This window comes from Gobius niger (assembly GCF_951799975.1).
Source record: "Gobius niger genome assembly, chromosome: 17".
Classification (NCBI taxonomy): Eukaryota; Metazoa; Chordata; class Actinopteri; order Gobiiformes; family Gobiidae; genus Gobius; species Gobius niger.
Window position 1 is genome coordinate 27,541,475 of NC_136868.1, and position 16,015 is coordinate 27,557,489.

Consider the following 16,015-nt stretch of genomic DNA (forward strand, 5'->3'; position numbering starts at 1 on the left):
GCTAATGTGTAGAATGAGCCCAGACCTATTCACCACAACTGCCGCTAAGATCCTGCACTGTCACTCGAAAAGTTGTGCTTTGAAGCATCGCCATGCACAAGCTTAATATAGCCTGATATTGATTTTTTTAGTTTTAATTTTAGCGTTCCCATTAGTGTTCCCATTGGCTGGATAGCTATCTGACTTGTCCCTGTTTTTCCTATAGCCCCCTGCTCCCCCAGCGGCGTGGACTTCACCAATGGCTGTGACTCTGGTATTGCCATTGTGAGCTGGCAGGAGACACTGGGTAGAAAGAGTTTCTATGTCATTGCGACATCTGAGACAGATACGAAAACCTGCAGCTCAGACACCACAGACTGCTCTCTGACCTCACTGGTCTGTGGGCAGCTGTACATCGTCAGTGTGTTTGCTATTGCCGACCACTGCAACAGCAGCGTGCCTGGCGTCACACAGATACAGACAGGTAGGAATGCCACTGTAATCTCTTTTTCAAGACATAAATCCTCAGACACGGTCCCTTTAGTTCCTTCACATCAAACAATACAACCGGTCATTTTGTCCATTCCACTTCACTCATGGCTCTTCTGTTATGCCTTGTGTTTGCCCTGTAGCTCCATGTGCCCCTCAAGATGTAGCAGCCTCTTTGGTGTGTCAAGGCCTCACGGCCTCAGTGAGTTGGACTGCCAGCCCTTCAGCTGTTTCCTACACCGCCAAAGCATTCAGTCGAAACGGCGAGGTCAACGAGTGCTCCACCAATGGCACTGCCTGCGAGATGTCCAACATGCAGTGTGGTGAGACCTACAGGGTCCAAGTCACTCCATTCTCTGATGACTGCCAGGGCTATGAAAGCCAGGAGATCAACTACCTGTCAGGTAAAGTGCAAGGAATATGGAACAACAGATGGGGAAGTCCAATGGACCCGATAGCCAGAGCCTCAATATTCACCCAATAAGCTTTCTGTTTCCCCCCTCTAGGCCCCTGCCCTCCCACTGAGTTTACAGTGGCCCGGGAGTGCACTGGCAATGTGGCTGTGGTGAGCTGGACAGCCGTCCCAAATTCTGAATTCTATGAGGTCACAGCTCACGAGGCCTTCACTGATCACGCCCACAACTGCAGCACTGACAGCACCACCTGCTCCCTCATAGACCTCCACTGTGGAGAGACCGTCAGTGTTACTGTACTCACCAAAGAGAGGGGCTGCTGGAGCCAGCCCAGTCAGCCTTTTGTATTTGAAGCAGGTGAAAGGCAACACACAGTACCACATAATGAAAGATTATACAAACACATATGAACACAGGAAACGCTCAAAAACGTTGCATTATGTTCTGTAATTTTGTTAAGACTGATTTCTCAAAGCAGTTTCTCAAAACAAATCCGTTAATACAGATTTCTGTTAGCCTTATTCTGTTCATTGTCATCATCAAATATGCAGAAATACCCTTTGAAGTTCAGTGAATTTCAAGTTCTCATTGCACTTCTGTTTATAGTCATTTGCCCACCAAGCGGTTTGACCGGAGTGACGACCTGCAGCAACAATGACATCACAGTCAGTTGGGACCAGAGCCCAAAGACTGGTGTGACATATATTCTGGACTCAGTGAAATCTGGAGGCTCCCCTGAACAGTACACCATGCAGAGCACGTCCCATGTGATCACAGGGCTGCAGTGTGGCGAGCTCCACACTCTGCAAGTGTCTGCGCAGTACCAGGAGTGCACCAGTGATCGCAGTGATGTGTTTGAAAGCCTAACAGGTGTATGCCCACTCCTTAGCCTCTAAGCATAGATTTAGACAGTTTTCAACACAAAATGAGTTGTTGTACATGTGAATGTTAGGATTTTTGTTCTGTTTATTGACGCATCACAGTCGAAAGCAAAACCATCCGCTTTTCTTTTTAAATAATTTAAAATAACAGAAAGTAATAGCATAAAAACATTGTAGTATAGTATTCTATGATAGTTGAAAATAACATTTCATATATTTTCTGTAAACATAACTTTATTTTTCCTTGTGATCAGCTCCCTGCCCTCCCACTGACTTGATGGCAACATCTGACTGTGGCACTAGCTCTGGAACGTTGACCTGGACAGCGAGTGATCACGCAACAGAATACACTGCTACTTTCACTGGCGACCATGGTCATGTGACCACCTGTAGCTCCCACACCACCAACTGCACGGTCAAGCTGGACTGTGGACATCAGTACACCGCCTCCCTCATCGCCTCCACCTCACAGTGTGACAGCAGCTCTGCAGCCACCACTGTGTTCAACTCAGGTACACTTTCACAGAGACAAGGGTGAAAAGTACTTCACTTCATGTCAAATATGAATGTGATGAGGATAGAACATTAGAAAATGGATCAAAGGTTAATTCTACTATACCCTTGACACACTGTACCTAACTACATTTAGTACAATGTAATGGGCTTTGTAACAATGTGTAATAACTTAGATACACAATGGAACAATATGTATTTGTAGTTTGTAATAATGTAATAAGATATAATTTTAGCTCTAACCCTGACCTTAAGCCCTTACCCTAAGGGTCTCGTGTCCTACTACATTATGTACAAAGTACCAATACAAGTCATTCCATTGTGTACGCACTACATAGGTACAAGTTATTACAGATTCTTACAGAGCACATTACATTGTACTAAACTTAGCTAGGTATAATGTATCAAGTAGTGTAAAATAAAGTGATACCCTCAGAGTAAGAATTCATGAAATCAGCTTTGGTCATACATTTATCATGAAAATGTTTTCTCTCCCAGCTCCGTGTCTACCTGGTAATGTGGTTGCCACACCAAACTGTGCAGACAACTCCTTCTTAGTGACGTGGGAGGGAAACGCTCAAGACGGCCCTTACACTGCTCTTGCCATCGGCAGCGATGAGTCTCGCCTTTCATGTGAATCCCCAAACACCCAGTGCACCATCGCAGACCTGAAGTGTGGCCTTTTGTACAGCATTGTGGTCACCACAGCAAACGTGGACTGCGGACTTATCACCGACTCGGACTACAAAGTGCACTCAGGTAAACTGCAGCATTCAGCGTTGGCCACAGTTTTTACATGATCATAACTTGAACTTCCTCTTCAGCCCCCTGTAAGCCCACAGCATTGTCAGTGGAGTTGGACTGTGATACCAGTGAAGCAATTGTGCGTTGGGAGGGCACGGGCCCCGACCAAGAGCAAAAAGTGACCGCAAGGGACGTCAGAGGCAACACCATCAGCTGCAACTCCTCCTCACTTAACTGTACCTTCAGCGACCTCACCTGTGGCCTGAGCTATGACGTCAGTGTGGTCGGCAAATCCGGCGACTGCGTCAGTGATCCCACTGACGGGCCCACACTCCACACAGGTACATCCCAATGGTGCCACTACATCAATGCATTTTTTTATTTTTAGATTTAAAAAAAAACTGTTCTCCTCTCTCCCCTTCCTTTTCTAGCTCCATGTGTGGTCACTAATGTAGAAACCTTGTATGACTGTCAATCGGGCATCACCCTGGTAACGTGGAATGCCGCCGACGGTGCCACATCATACACTGTTGAAGCCAAAGGAAGCCTGGGGCACACGGACCAGTGCCAAAATAGCGACGCCAACTGTGATTTCGTCAGCTTGGCATGTGGGCAGGACTACAACATAACGGTGCAGGCAGAGAACAGCGAGTGCGCCAGTGCTGTCAGCGAGACGGTATTCAGCGCCACAGGTAAGACAAGACACTCCCCCCTCACACAAGCATATACCACTGCTCATTCTATTCAGTTTTGTTTAGTTTGGAGTAAGTATTAGTATTTATATTCAGCATTCTTTTCACTCTTCACATGTCACACACAGTAAACACAGTAAACAGGATTGTGTACTCGTGTGCATGTCAACCAAATGAACACATTGCATCAGTCTTAAACCAAGCATCTCATCTGTTTTGTGTGTGTGTCATCCCTGATCATTGGCAGGTCCCTGTCCTCACAGCGATATGGGCACAAACCTGGACTGCGGCGCCAACATAGCTGTAGTGTCATGGACGCCCGGCAGTGGAATTCTGTACTACAACGCCACGGCCACGGCCTTAAACGCCGACAGCACGGAGAGATGTTCTACCATCGGATCGTCCTGTAACATCACAACAATGCTCTGTGGCGAGAGCTACAGCATCGAAGTCACTGGACAAGGACAAACCTGCCCCAGTCCTTCCCAAGGCTTTGAAAGAATCAAATCAGGTCAGGAGGAGTATTTTAACAGTGTGCCTATTTGACTTTATTCAGTCATTATATTATTCATAAATGTGATTATTTTCTACTGTCTGTGTTGCAGCTCCCTGTCCACCCACTCTACTCAGTGTGGACTCCTCCTGTGATTCGGATGTCATCGCGGTGAGCTGGCAGACTTCGAAGGGCGCGGACTCGTACATGGCCGTGGCTGAGAACGAGGCTGGACAGACGTGGTCCTGCAATTCTGGGGACACCGGCTGCGAGATCAGCAAACTGCCGTGTGGTCAGGTGTTCAACGTCTACGTGATGGGACTCGACGGAAACTGCATGGGGGCCCAGAGCAACGTGCAAGTGCATGAGACAGGTGCTCTATCCACAAATATACAATTTTACTCTTTAGCAGTCTGACAAGAACGGGAAACCTAGACGGCTTCTTTCCATCGTGGCGTGTGAGTGTGCTGGGTTTGATTCTGAAATATGGATCTCGATGCATTTTGAAGATCAAGACTTTCTCAGACACATTTTCAGAACACTGTCTTGCATACTTGTGGGGCATGAATACTACTTTAGGAAAATCATAACCCTTTTCATCTTTCTTTATAAGTCCTCTTTAATAACGTAGTGTCAGTGTGTGTAATTTTGTCTTTAAGATTTGCTTTATAATTGTGTTGTAAGTTGCCCTCAAGGAATCTAAGTAACATACCCATTTTCTTTTTTGTTTGTTTCCTTATTTTTTTCACAGCTCCATGTGTCCCACAGAACGTCATGGCAGAGATTGACTGTCCCACTGGCTTACTCAATGTTAGCTGGGACATAATGAGTCTGATGCCAATTTCAATGGAATTTTATAGATATGGCAGAAGTGGTGACCTCATCCAGTGCATTCAACTTGGTTGTCAACCATCCGAACGGACATGTACAGTGCCAATCCAAGAGTGCGGCCAGAGCTACGATGTGAACCTCAAAGCTGTGGGGACGACATGTAACAGTTCTCGCAGCGCCCCTCTTCCAGTCACCACAGGTGGGTGCAAGAAACACAAGAAAGCAAGACGACTTCATAAATCTCTGTAAAATTAAGTTGATGTCATTTTACCGCCGCAAAATCGTGCTGCCAGGGTTGGACTGGCAGAAAAAAAACGGCCCATGACCAGGCCCTCTAGCAAAAAGTCAAGCTACAAAACACAGTTCTAGACAGCTGTATTTCATTTCTCTGCAAAATTCAACGTAACATCTCAGACCACTTATTACTTCAGCAGAGGACGGAGAGAGCAGGAGAAAAGTTACACCTTGCTAAGTGACATTCGCCATTTGATGACATCTTTCCTTTTCTCTTGCGCAGCTCCGTGCCAGCTCCCCTCCTTCGACACCAGCGTGGACTGCAGCACAGGGTTTGTGTCAGTGACGTGGGCGAGTGGAGTGGCCGGAGTCCTGTACTCCGTCTCGGCAGAGGGACCTGACGGATTGGAGCATGGCTGCAGTAGCTCGGATGGAGGCTGTGACCTGGACACTTTGGAATGTGGCACCGAGTACAGCGTTACCATCACACCGTCCCAGGATGGCTGTGTAGGCACCCGCAGCGCCCCGCAAATTGTCCATACAGGCAAGTGACCAAAAAAAGTAAAACATGTTTTTTGTCTCCATATTAACTTATCTGGATTTCGTTTCTCAATAAACATAACATCGCATATTCCACGCAGAAAGTTATTTTTATCAACTTTTTCCGTTGCAGTTCCATGTGTCCCCGAGCTGAACGAGGTGGAGATTGACTGTTTGACCAACTCTGTGTGGGTCATTGGCACAGAGTCAGCCGGAGCGGAGGATTACGTTATCACAGCCACAGACAGCGCCGGCGGCATCCAGACTTTTACATGTAACTCTACACAGGAGGACATGTGCTTCCTGCCTCCCCTGGCCTGCAGCAAGAATTTCAGCTTCACTCTCCAGGCTCGGGACCAGCAGTGCTCCAGTGCTCCCAGTAATGCTTTCATAGCCGAAACAGGTACAGCGCTACGTAATAACATCATTTAATGTATATCCTGTGGCTCAGGGACAACCAGCCCCCTTTAAAGGAGATAGAGCATGCAAAATGTACTTTTTTTTTTTGGCGTTTTCCATGTTTTAACTGAACATCACTTGTGGATTCATTATCCGTTTTTTTTTGTGTGGTTTCTTCTTCCTCTGCAAAAGCGCTTTGATCTGGATTTTCTGGTAGTATCATCATAGATGTTACTTCTTAAGCCCCAAAATCATACTTCTTAAAGGAATAGGCCACCGTTTTTACATACTGAGATATGTTCTTACCTTAGCTTTGACGAGTTCCTTTGACCTTTGACCTGTCTGATCTTCACCCTTGCCTTCAGTCACGTAAACACAGCGCAGACAGCGCTAGTATTTAGCCTCTCCCTCTCTCCTCTATAGCTCCAAAACAGGTCAAGATAGAAGCTACCAAGCTCTTCCACGTTTTCCCTATTTAAATATGGTTACGTGAAGTGTTCCACTACAAAGTATAATTACACAAAATTAAACAATGTGGATTTTCTAAGCGGATAAAAGGGGGAACTATATTGTAAGGCGTAATAATACCAGGAGTAGTTTGAAATCCGTGCAGTAATCTTCACTTTACTGCGCAGTAATCTTCACTTTACTGTGCGGATGCCAAACTACTCCTGGTATTATTACGCCTTACAATATAGTCCCCCTTTTATCCGCTTAGAAAATCCACATTGTTTAATTTTGTGTAATTATACTTTGTAGTGGAACACTTCACGTAACCATATTTAAATAGGGAAAACGTGGAAGAGCTTGGTAGCTTCTATCTTGACCTGTTTTGGAGCTATAGTGGAGAGAGGGAGACGCTAAATGCTAACGCCGTCTGCGCTGTGTTTACGTGACTGAAGTGATGTGTCAAATCAATAACTGCTGAAAGAAATGATCTGTATTGGAAGTGGTTTGAGTGCTGAACTCATGAAACAAGTTTGATAAAGGTGTCTGGGCTATAAAAACATTGCAGACCACCACTTTATGTTATCGGCAGGTGGGGAGCAAACGTTTTGAGATGCTCCAAAAGGTCAATGATGCAGAATGCTTTTCCCCTCTGTCTCCAGGCCCCTGCGCTCCCCTGAGTATTGTCAGTCAAGCCGACTGCGACAACAACGACATCTCTATCTCGTGGACGGCTGTGCCCGGAGCAGTGTCCTACACGGCGACGCTGGAGGACTTCAACGGCAACACCAACTGCTGCACTTCCCCAGACAATGGCTGCACGATCGACGACCTGCCGTGCGGACAGATGTACATTCTCCTGGTGACCGCAGAGGGACGCACCTGCAACAGTTCAGAGAGCAGGGAAATGGCCCGCACAGGTACTGGCTCGGGGAAACAAGATTGACAATCACAGATAAACAACTTTTTGATTCTTGATTTTAGAACATATAATAATCACAACAGTTGCCTGAAAAAAAATCATGATTAGATATATGCACCAACATCGTTAACCAAATGAAATCTGACTTTTTTCAAATACACAGACTCCTCTAACTCTCTTCTTTTTGTCTCGCTGTGCTCTATATCGGTTGCATCAGCTCCATGTGTGCCACAGAAACTTGATTACAACCTGCAGTGCAGCAACAACTTGGCGTCCGTCTCATGGGACCGCAGCGAGGGTGGACAGCTGTACCAGGTGACTGCGGTGAGCCAGGACAACTACACGGATCAGTGCTCGGGCCATGAGAACAAGTGCGACCTGACGAACCTTCAGTGTGGGCAGACTTACACAGTCACAGTGACCGCGGAGGACAGGGACTGCTCCAGCAAACCAAGCGACAGCGTGTCCATCAAGACCGGTACAAAGACACTACATAATCATGATGTTTAAATATTCAGGAAAAACATGTGCAAAAGACGGGTAAAAGACAACAAAGTATAGATTTAGGATGGTCTAGAATTTTGGTAATGATTTGACCACGCCTACCTTTTAAGTCACTTTTCCTCTCTCATCCCCCTAGCGCCTTGCACCCCTCAGGACCTCTCCCCGTCGATAGACTGTGGGTCCAGTTCAATGTTGATCTCTTGGATGGACAGTAACGGAGCAGATGCGTACCTAGCCACAGTGGAGGACAGTTATGGGCAGATGACCAGCTGCCAAGCCACCACAGAGGGCCAGTGCAGCGTGGGGACCCTGGGCTGTGGCAGCATCTACCATGTGTCTCTGGTGGCTTCAGATGGGAAGTGCGACAGCCCGCCCACTGAGGTGGTCGACACACCCTCAGGTACAACCACAGTGTCTGTCGAGAAATGCCAACGTGCAACTCTTTATCCTAAAATATGATTGTTGTCCTGGAGCATTTCATCATAGCTTAAGTTATTATTATTACATCTCTCATCAAAGAAAAAAACTCCTGAAATACGTTGTACGCTAGTTTCATTGTTAACTCGTATTGCCTTGGCTTAAACACTGTTGCATTGAACTCTGGGAATACTGGCAAAGAGCATTTGTTATGTTCATCAGTAGAGACACAGCAGTTAAAGAACTGGCCCATTGTAAATGCACGCTGACTGTGTAATTATTTCCTGATGTTTGTTTTAAAGGGGGGGTATTATGCAAAATCGACTTTATCAAGCTTTACATCATGTTATTATGTCACTCCCTCATTAAAACCATGCCTGAAGTGTTGCCTTGGCACATTCACATATTTTTGAGTAATCTGTAAAAACTCTGATGGCGGCCATTTTAGGGATAGGTTTGCCTGAGTCCTCCTAGGAACGCCCCCACCTCCTGGAGACGCCTCCGAGCTTTCGTCACCAGCCGAGTAACCAATCACTGCTCCTCAGCAGAACCCCCTCCCCACTGATGCCACAGACAGCGTGTGGAGGGGGCGTGTCGGAAAGGCTCAGAGGTTCTTAAAGAGACAGAGGCCTATTTCAAGACATTCACTACAGCCATTTTGAGAGAGACATTTTATACAAGGCAGTTATTCTAATTTACTGCATTTACAGACCAACAGAAGGTTTGGTCATCATTGTAGTGTGATAGGCTATGTGACTGAAAAAAGCCCCCTCTTTAAAGCAAAAGCTAACATGTGTCAGAATGTCTGAACCAGCTTTTCAGAACTGTAAACAAACATTTATTTCTCCTATCCCAGTCCCATGTCAGCCAGAACATGTCAAGGCAATGTTTGACTGCCAGGCGAGCTCGGGTCTGGTCACCTGGTATCCCAGTGATGGCGCTCTTCTCTACATTGTCACTGCAACTTCTGGCACTGGGCACAGCCCCACCTGTCACACTGACACCACAACCCACTGCCATCTGGAGGAGCTGGAGTGTGGAGAAAGCTACTCCATTGAAGTCTTAGCAGTGGGAGAGCATTGCAACACCACACGCTCCATGGATGGAACGATGCACACTGGTAAGAGATTAGCTCCTTGACCTGTTATAGCTGGATTAGTTCAAAAAGATTGGATGTGACATGGTTTTACACAACATGACTCATTGATTTCACTTTTCTATTTTAATGAAGACTGGCAATGACCAGGCAATGACTTTGTGTCCTGACTAACTGTTTCTCCCAGGTCCCTGTGCCTCAGAGGGCATCACTGTAGACTACAGCTTGTCTATTGGACAGGTGTTGTGGGCCAACACTGAAGGTGCAGAGCATTACCTAGTGGAGGCAGTGACGGACCAGGGCTTATCCTCCCAGTGTAACAGCAGTGATCCTGACTGCCCCCTCTACGGTATAGAGTGTAGCCAGACTTACACCGTCACTGTCACAGCATTCAGCGACGTCTGCCCCGACGGCATCACCTCCGAAGAAACAGCACAGTTTACAACAGGTAATGCCTGGTGATTTGGCTTTGCTTGTTCATGTTTTTATGTTTGTTTTAGGACACATCATGCAAATGAACTTTTTACTATGTTATAATATTGTTCCTTCATCAAAGACATAATTGGAGTTGTATATAGGTTTCTGTAATTTATTCATGCCATATTCTCCCCAGTAGCCGAAATCCTGCATTTGTTGAATTTCATTCTTAGCATTTTTAAAATCCATATCCATCACCACACTAGTCCCACTCAAGCACAGAAAACTGCATAATTTTAACCGTTGCCATTGATTTTTTCAATGCCATTTGCTTAAAATGACTGTTTGTATTCTCTTGTCAACACAATCCATTCCAAACTGATTGCAGCAGAGGGCCTGTCAACATTGAATCAAGATGTTGACCAACACAATCCTCGCTCATAACATGTCTTTTCCATGGCATTGTTGTAGTTATAAACGTGCTGTGCTGAGATGCTCCAAAAAGAATGTTTTGAAAATCACAACTACACATGATGTGTCCACGATAAAGCTTTTTGGGGGGCCTTAAAAGATCGACCTTTTACATCGTGAATCTTAACCTTTCTCATACCTTAATGTGTCCTGTGTTCTTCGGCAGAGCCTTGCCCACCCCAGAACGTCCAGGCCAGCGTTCAGCCTGAAACTAATATGGCGACCGTGACATGGGAACCCAGTTTTGGAGCCGTGTCGTACATAGTCACTCTTGACGGGCGCAATGGTCAGACGCTGCAGTGTGACACAACAGAGACTTTCTGTAAACAAGAAGGCCTAGAGTGTGGCGTCATTTATCACATTCATGTCATTGCTGTTGGTCAAACCATGAACAGCTCTGAGTCTGAGACCATACACCTTGAAGCAGGTAAAATAACAGCACACACTCAGATGCGCTTGTTCAAGGCAACCCACGGGAAATGTTTTATATCCGAAGGCTTTTTTGTGTAAATGTATGCGAATAAGCCAAAGAAGTGTATGCACACTAAGTACTTCTCTTGTCCTGTAGGCCCTTGCCCAGTTGATGATGTTACAGTCGAAGTGGACTGTTACAACAGCAGCGCTGTGCTAATGTGGGCTCCTGCCCTTGGAGCCACTTCTTATGAAATGATCGCCACAGCAACAGAGGGTCACCGAGTGTCATGTGACACAAGTGAGACGAGCGATACTGAGTGTGAGCTGGAGGCTCTGGAGTGTGGACAGACGTACAGCATCACGTCAGTGTCCATCAATGATCAGGGCTCTGTGGAGAAACACTCCGGGGTCACCTTCAGCACACGTGAGTGTTCACCGGGTTCATGTTCGAATATCTTTTGTAATAGCCTTTATAAACCCAAAACAAACCCAAAAATACTTTATAACAACGCATAACACTTTTGCCAGAGTTTGAGTCAAAAGATGGGGGACAGAGGCTTCACACAGCTTGCCACATGCATAGTATTGTTGTTCTCAGCGTAGTGTAATTAGGAATTGACAATATTTCAGTATTTTTTGGAGGGGTAGGTGTTCATAAGGTTCGTGCTTCGGCCCATTCCTTTTGAGCAAAATGTATGCTCAAATAAATGAAAAATAAATTGTTAGTTGAAATTTTATATGGCAAAATCTTTAGCGGGGGTTCAGAGGGAACATGCTGACGGGCTGGATTTAGCCCCCCAGACCTGACGTTGCCTATTCCTGGTTAAGGGTTTGTTTTAAGCAGCCTGTATTATCCTAAACGGCTTTTTTGGACCACCACAAAATGCGTTACTAACACTCACTTCTGTCGCAGGACCTTGCAAACCGTTGAATGTCGGAGTAAACTTCCAGTGTGATACAGCGACAGCCACACTGTTCTGGGAGGATGTGGAAGAGGTGGAGATGTACAGCGCTACAGCAGTTTCCAGTTCTGGAGTCACCACCTACTGCAGCACTGCCTCTCCCCCCTGCCTCTTCTCCACCCTGGACTGTGGGGAAACCTATGAGTTCTATGTTGAGGCCGTTAATGACACGTGCAACAGCGAAAGCAGCAACACCGGGACCGTGCAGACAAGTACGTCTGGGCCAGTTTGTCGCGCTCGTAACTCATTTAGTGCACAAAGAGAAAGTATACGTACAACAACAGTTGTATTGACAAGAACACAGGATTTATTTACCTCATTCTTCCAGAGCCCTGCCAGCCAAGCGGCCTGGAGGTACAAGGCGCCTGCTTCAACGACACGGTGGAGCTGAGCTGGTTGGATACGAGAGGAGCCCTACAGTACACTGTGGACATCTCTGGAGACCTGGGATTTACTGCATCTTTACGAACCACTGACACCACAATAGAGGCAGACCTGCCATGTGGCCAACTCTACACCTTCACTGTGCAAGCCGAAGACGATAGATGTTCCAGTGATGTTAGCCCCCCTGTGCAGCATCAGAATGGTAGGTAGAGAAATGTAGCACAGATTTGTTTTAAATAATTTACCTTTTGATGTAGCACAAAACCTAGACCATTTTCTTTACTTGGTTTTGCAATTTGTTTCTTTACTTCATTGAATTTTCCTCAGCGACTTGATTTCTTCATTTCCAATTGCCTGTGTCTCCTGCCAGGCCCCTGTGTGCCCCATCATGTGCAGAGCTATGTCAGCTGCGAGGACAGCCTGGGCGTGGTCAGCTGGGGCCCGACTGACGGAGCTGACTACTACATTGCCATCGCGTTTGGACAGGACGGCTCCTCGAACGTCTGCACCACCGAGAACACCACCTGCATATGGGACGACCTGAGCTGCGGTGAAGTCTACACCGTCTACGTCACTGCCATTAACAGCGACTGCGAGAGCGCGGAGAGCAACAGCACCACCATTCGAATGGGTAGGTTTACTCGCGCTAATGTAAAGGTGGGACACACAGCATTAACAGCATCACTTTTTATAATTACTCAGCACAACTTTTTCTTCTTTTTGTTTATATTTTTAAAATCGCATTGTCATACAACGAGCAGTTCGCTTACCCCAAAACAGGAAAATTAGATCATGATTGAATCAGACTTTCATAACCCACTGTGATGGCAGCTTTGTGATTCTGAGAGTTCACACGAATAGGAAGAGAGGGTGTGAAAAGTATGCTTGTGTAACAGAAAAGCATGAGCATGAAATATCACAATTCCAATTTATGTCACCCTATTGCCCACCTCAAGCGTACGACAAGTTCGACTCCTTTGCCTTTGTTTATGTTTAATGTTTTTTTCTCCTTTTTGCAGCATCGTGTAAACCACAGAATTTAGTTTCGACTTTCAATTGCTCTTTGAAGGTAAGTGCTTGAGGTTGTGTTTATCTTTAAGTAAATACACTGCGTTCCAAATTATTATGCAAATTGTATTTTTGTGTCAAAAAGGTAAAAAAAAAAAAAAAAAAATGAATGAAACTCATGGAAGGCATTGTGTCTCTGGGCTCTTTCAATCACTGACATTAATCTCAGAGACCTGGGATGATTAGTTTTCAGGTTAAGCCCAATTAAGGGAAAAAACTACTGAAAAAGGAGGTTCCACTTTATTAAGCAGATCATAATTTTCAAGCAATATGGGAAAGAAAAAGGATCTCTCTGTTGATGAAAAGCATGAAATAGTTGAATGCCTTGGTCTCGGTATGAAAACCTTCGATATTTCATGAAAGATTAAGCGCAATCATCGTACTGATAAGAGATTTGTGGATGATTCAGAGCACACTCGGGTTTGTGCAGATAAAGGCACAATATGGACGGTTTCTGCCACCCAAACACATCGAATTAAGAGAACAGCTGCTACAAAGCAGCATGCAGGTATTTGAAGCTGCTGGTGCCTCTGGAGTCTCCTGAACATCAAGGTGTAGGACCCTGTTAATTGAAGCTCGTGAACAGAAACGGCTGCAGTGGCTCAGAAATACATGAAGACTCATTTTCAAACATTCTTGTTCACTGATGAGGCCGTGTAGCCCTGGATGGTCAGATTAATGGAGTAGTAGATGGTTGGTGAATGGCCACAATGTCCCAACAAGGCTGTGACGTCAATAAGGAGGGGGCAGAGTCATGTTTTGGGCCAGAATCATGGTGAGAGAGCTGGTCGGCCCCTTTTGGCCCTTTCAGGCTCCCTGAAGGTGTGAAAATGACCTTTGAAAAATATGTGGAGTTTCTGACTGACCACTGTCTTCTATGCTACAAAAAGAAGAGCCGTGCTTTCCCGAACAAAATCATCCTCATGCATGACAACGCACCATGTCATACTGTAAAGAATACCTCTGCATCACTGGCTGCTATGGGCATAAAAGGAGAGAAACTCATGATGTGGACCCCCTCCTCCCCGACCTCAACCCTGTTGAGAACCTTTGGAGCCTCAACAAAAAAAACTTCTATGAGGGTGGGAGGCAGTTTTCATCCAAACAGCAGCTCTGGGAGGCTATTCTGACATCCTGCAAAGAAATCCAAGCAGAAACTGTCCAAAAACTCACAAGTTTAATGGATTTAAGAATTTTTAAGCTGCTATCACACAAGGGCTCCTATGGTAAAATATAACTAGACCTGTTAAGATTTTTTTTATTTTTATTTATTTTTATGTTTATTTGATAGGGACAGAACAAGAAGCATTGTTACAATAATCAATGCCATGTTCATAGGCCGCATAGCTAAAAGCTAGTTCGCAGACCTGGTCCCTAAGACATAAAATGGTTATCACATTTACATTAATCATTAAATCACTTCTGTTGTATTGAAATAGCTTTTGATTTCAGTAAATATGACCTCCTAATGCTGCAAATTCAACAAACTACCATTCTCAGTTAATTACAAGCTTTAAAATGTATTGAAACGATGAGTTGCATAATAATTTGAAGCAGTAGATTTTGAGGTTTTTACTATATTTATTTTTGAAAAAAATACTGTTTTCACTGGGAGATTTTTTCAACCACATTTAAATGATCCTCTGTTAAATGAACCAGGTAAAGACTTGAAAATTATGCTGACTCTCCTTTAAGTTGACAGTTTAGAAAATCTTAGGAAAATGTCATTTGCATAATGATTTGGAACGCAGTGTAGAGACAAGATTCCATAGCATTTCTTAAATATTATGATCCTTCATGAGAAAGGTAAAACATAAGGAAGAATGCTGTAAATAAAACTAAGCACTATGGTACTGATTAGAATCAGGCAGGAGTGAGGTAGTTGTACTTGTACTTGTAAGTAGTTACTACTTAAGATTAAGGTATATTTTATTAATCCCCGCTGAATCAGAGAATGGAAATTCATTCTCTGCATTTGACCCATCCTCAATGCCGCTGGGGCAACCTGTAGGAGCAGGGAGCTGCCAGCGTGGGGAGGCGCTCTGCATGATGTGGAGCCAGGCTGGTGGTCAGAAACACCTGGCTGGAGGATTCACCACATGTTTTTAGTGATAGGGGCCCTGTCCCTGGTGGAAATCGAACCCGGACCTTCTAGCTGTGAAGCACAAGCGCTAACCACTGCACTACCATGCCGCCCAACTTCTTACTTCTACTTTGGAAATGTTGAATAAATTATTATTACAGTGATAGTGAATAAATTATCATTATTATTATAGTGATACTAACAGTATTAACTCTCAGTAATGTTGCTTCTACTCCAGAACAACAAATCTGTAGTTACTGTAGCCACATCTGGAATGAATCTCATCAATCCACAGTCAATTAATAAACTGCATGCAAAAATACTATATTTAACATGTTTTTGAACTACCTTCAAGGTGGGCCATCTGTCCTGGGACAGTGTTGACACAGCCGACTTCTACATTGCAACAGCAGAGAGCAACAGTGGCCATAACATACAGCTGAGCACCAATGACACATGGGCATACTTTTCTGAGTTCTCCTGTGGAGAAGAGTACTTCCTATCGGTCCAGTCTGTGGATGCACACTGCACCAGTTCCTCCAGTCTGGCCTCCAAGCTTCAGTCAGGTGAAAGCACCTTAAAGTTGTGTAGTACTTTTTAGAACTTGTAAAGAACCTAATTT

General features: G+C 45.1%; 1 protein-coding gene across 1 annotated transcript in view; it reads left to right on the forward strand.

Annotated features, from left to right (window-relative positions):
• The window catches only part of fndc7b (fibronectin type III domain containing 7b), a gene marked incomplete at its 5' end in the record, with an annotated part of 49,071 nt that overhangs the window by 20,243 nt on the left and 12,813 nt on the right, over window positions 1-16,015 (forward strand). Inside the window, 24 exons of the mRNA XM_079574427.1 lie at window positions 206-463; window positions 612-872; window positions 975-1,238; window positions 1,488-1,734; window positions 2,156-2,274; window positions 2,774-3,034; window positions 3,100-3,360; window positions 3,451-3,711; window positions 3,959-4,222; window positions 4,317-4,577; window positions 5,553-5,813; window positions 5,943-6,212; window positions 7,318-7,575; window positions 7,795-8,055; window positions 8,218-8,481; window positions 9,355-9,618; window positions 9,782-10,042; window positions 10,649-10,909; window positions 11,051-11,320; window positions 11,810-12,070; window positions 12,187-12,444; window positions 12,613-12,873; window positions 13,262-13,311; window positions 15,749-15,959. Coding sequence (XP_079430553.1) covers window positions 206-463; window positions 612-872; window positions 975-1,238; window positions 1,488-1,734; window positions 2,156-2,274; window positions 2,774-3,034; window positions 3,100-3,360; window positions 3,451-3,711; window positions 3,959-4,222; window positions 4,317-4,577; window positions 5,553-5,813; window positions 5,943-6,212; window positions 7,318-7,575; window positions 7,795-8,055; window positions 8,218-8,481; window positions 9,355-9,618; window positions 9,782-10,042; window positions 10,649-10,909; window positions 11,051-11,320; window positions 11,810-12,070; window positions 12,187-12,444; window positions 12,613-12,873; window positions 13,262-13,311; window positions 15,749-15,959 — 5,868 coding nt within the window. The remainder of the gene's footprint in view (window positions 1-205; window positions 464-611; window positions 873-974; window positions 1,239-1,487; window positions 1,735-2,155; window positions 2,275-2,773; window positions 3,035-3,099; window positions 3,361-3,450; window positions 3,712-3,958; window positions 4,223-4,316; window positions 4,578-5,552; window positions 5,814-5,942; window positions 6,213-7,317; window positions 7,576-7,794; window positions 8,056-8,217; window positions 8,482-9,354; window positions 9,619-9,781; window positions 10,043-10,648; window positions 10,910-11,050; window positions 11,321-11,809; window positions 12,071-12,186; window positions 12,445-12,612; window positions 12,874-13,261; window positions 13,312-15,748; window positions 15,960-16,015) is intronic.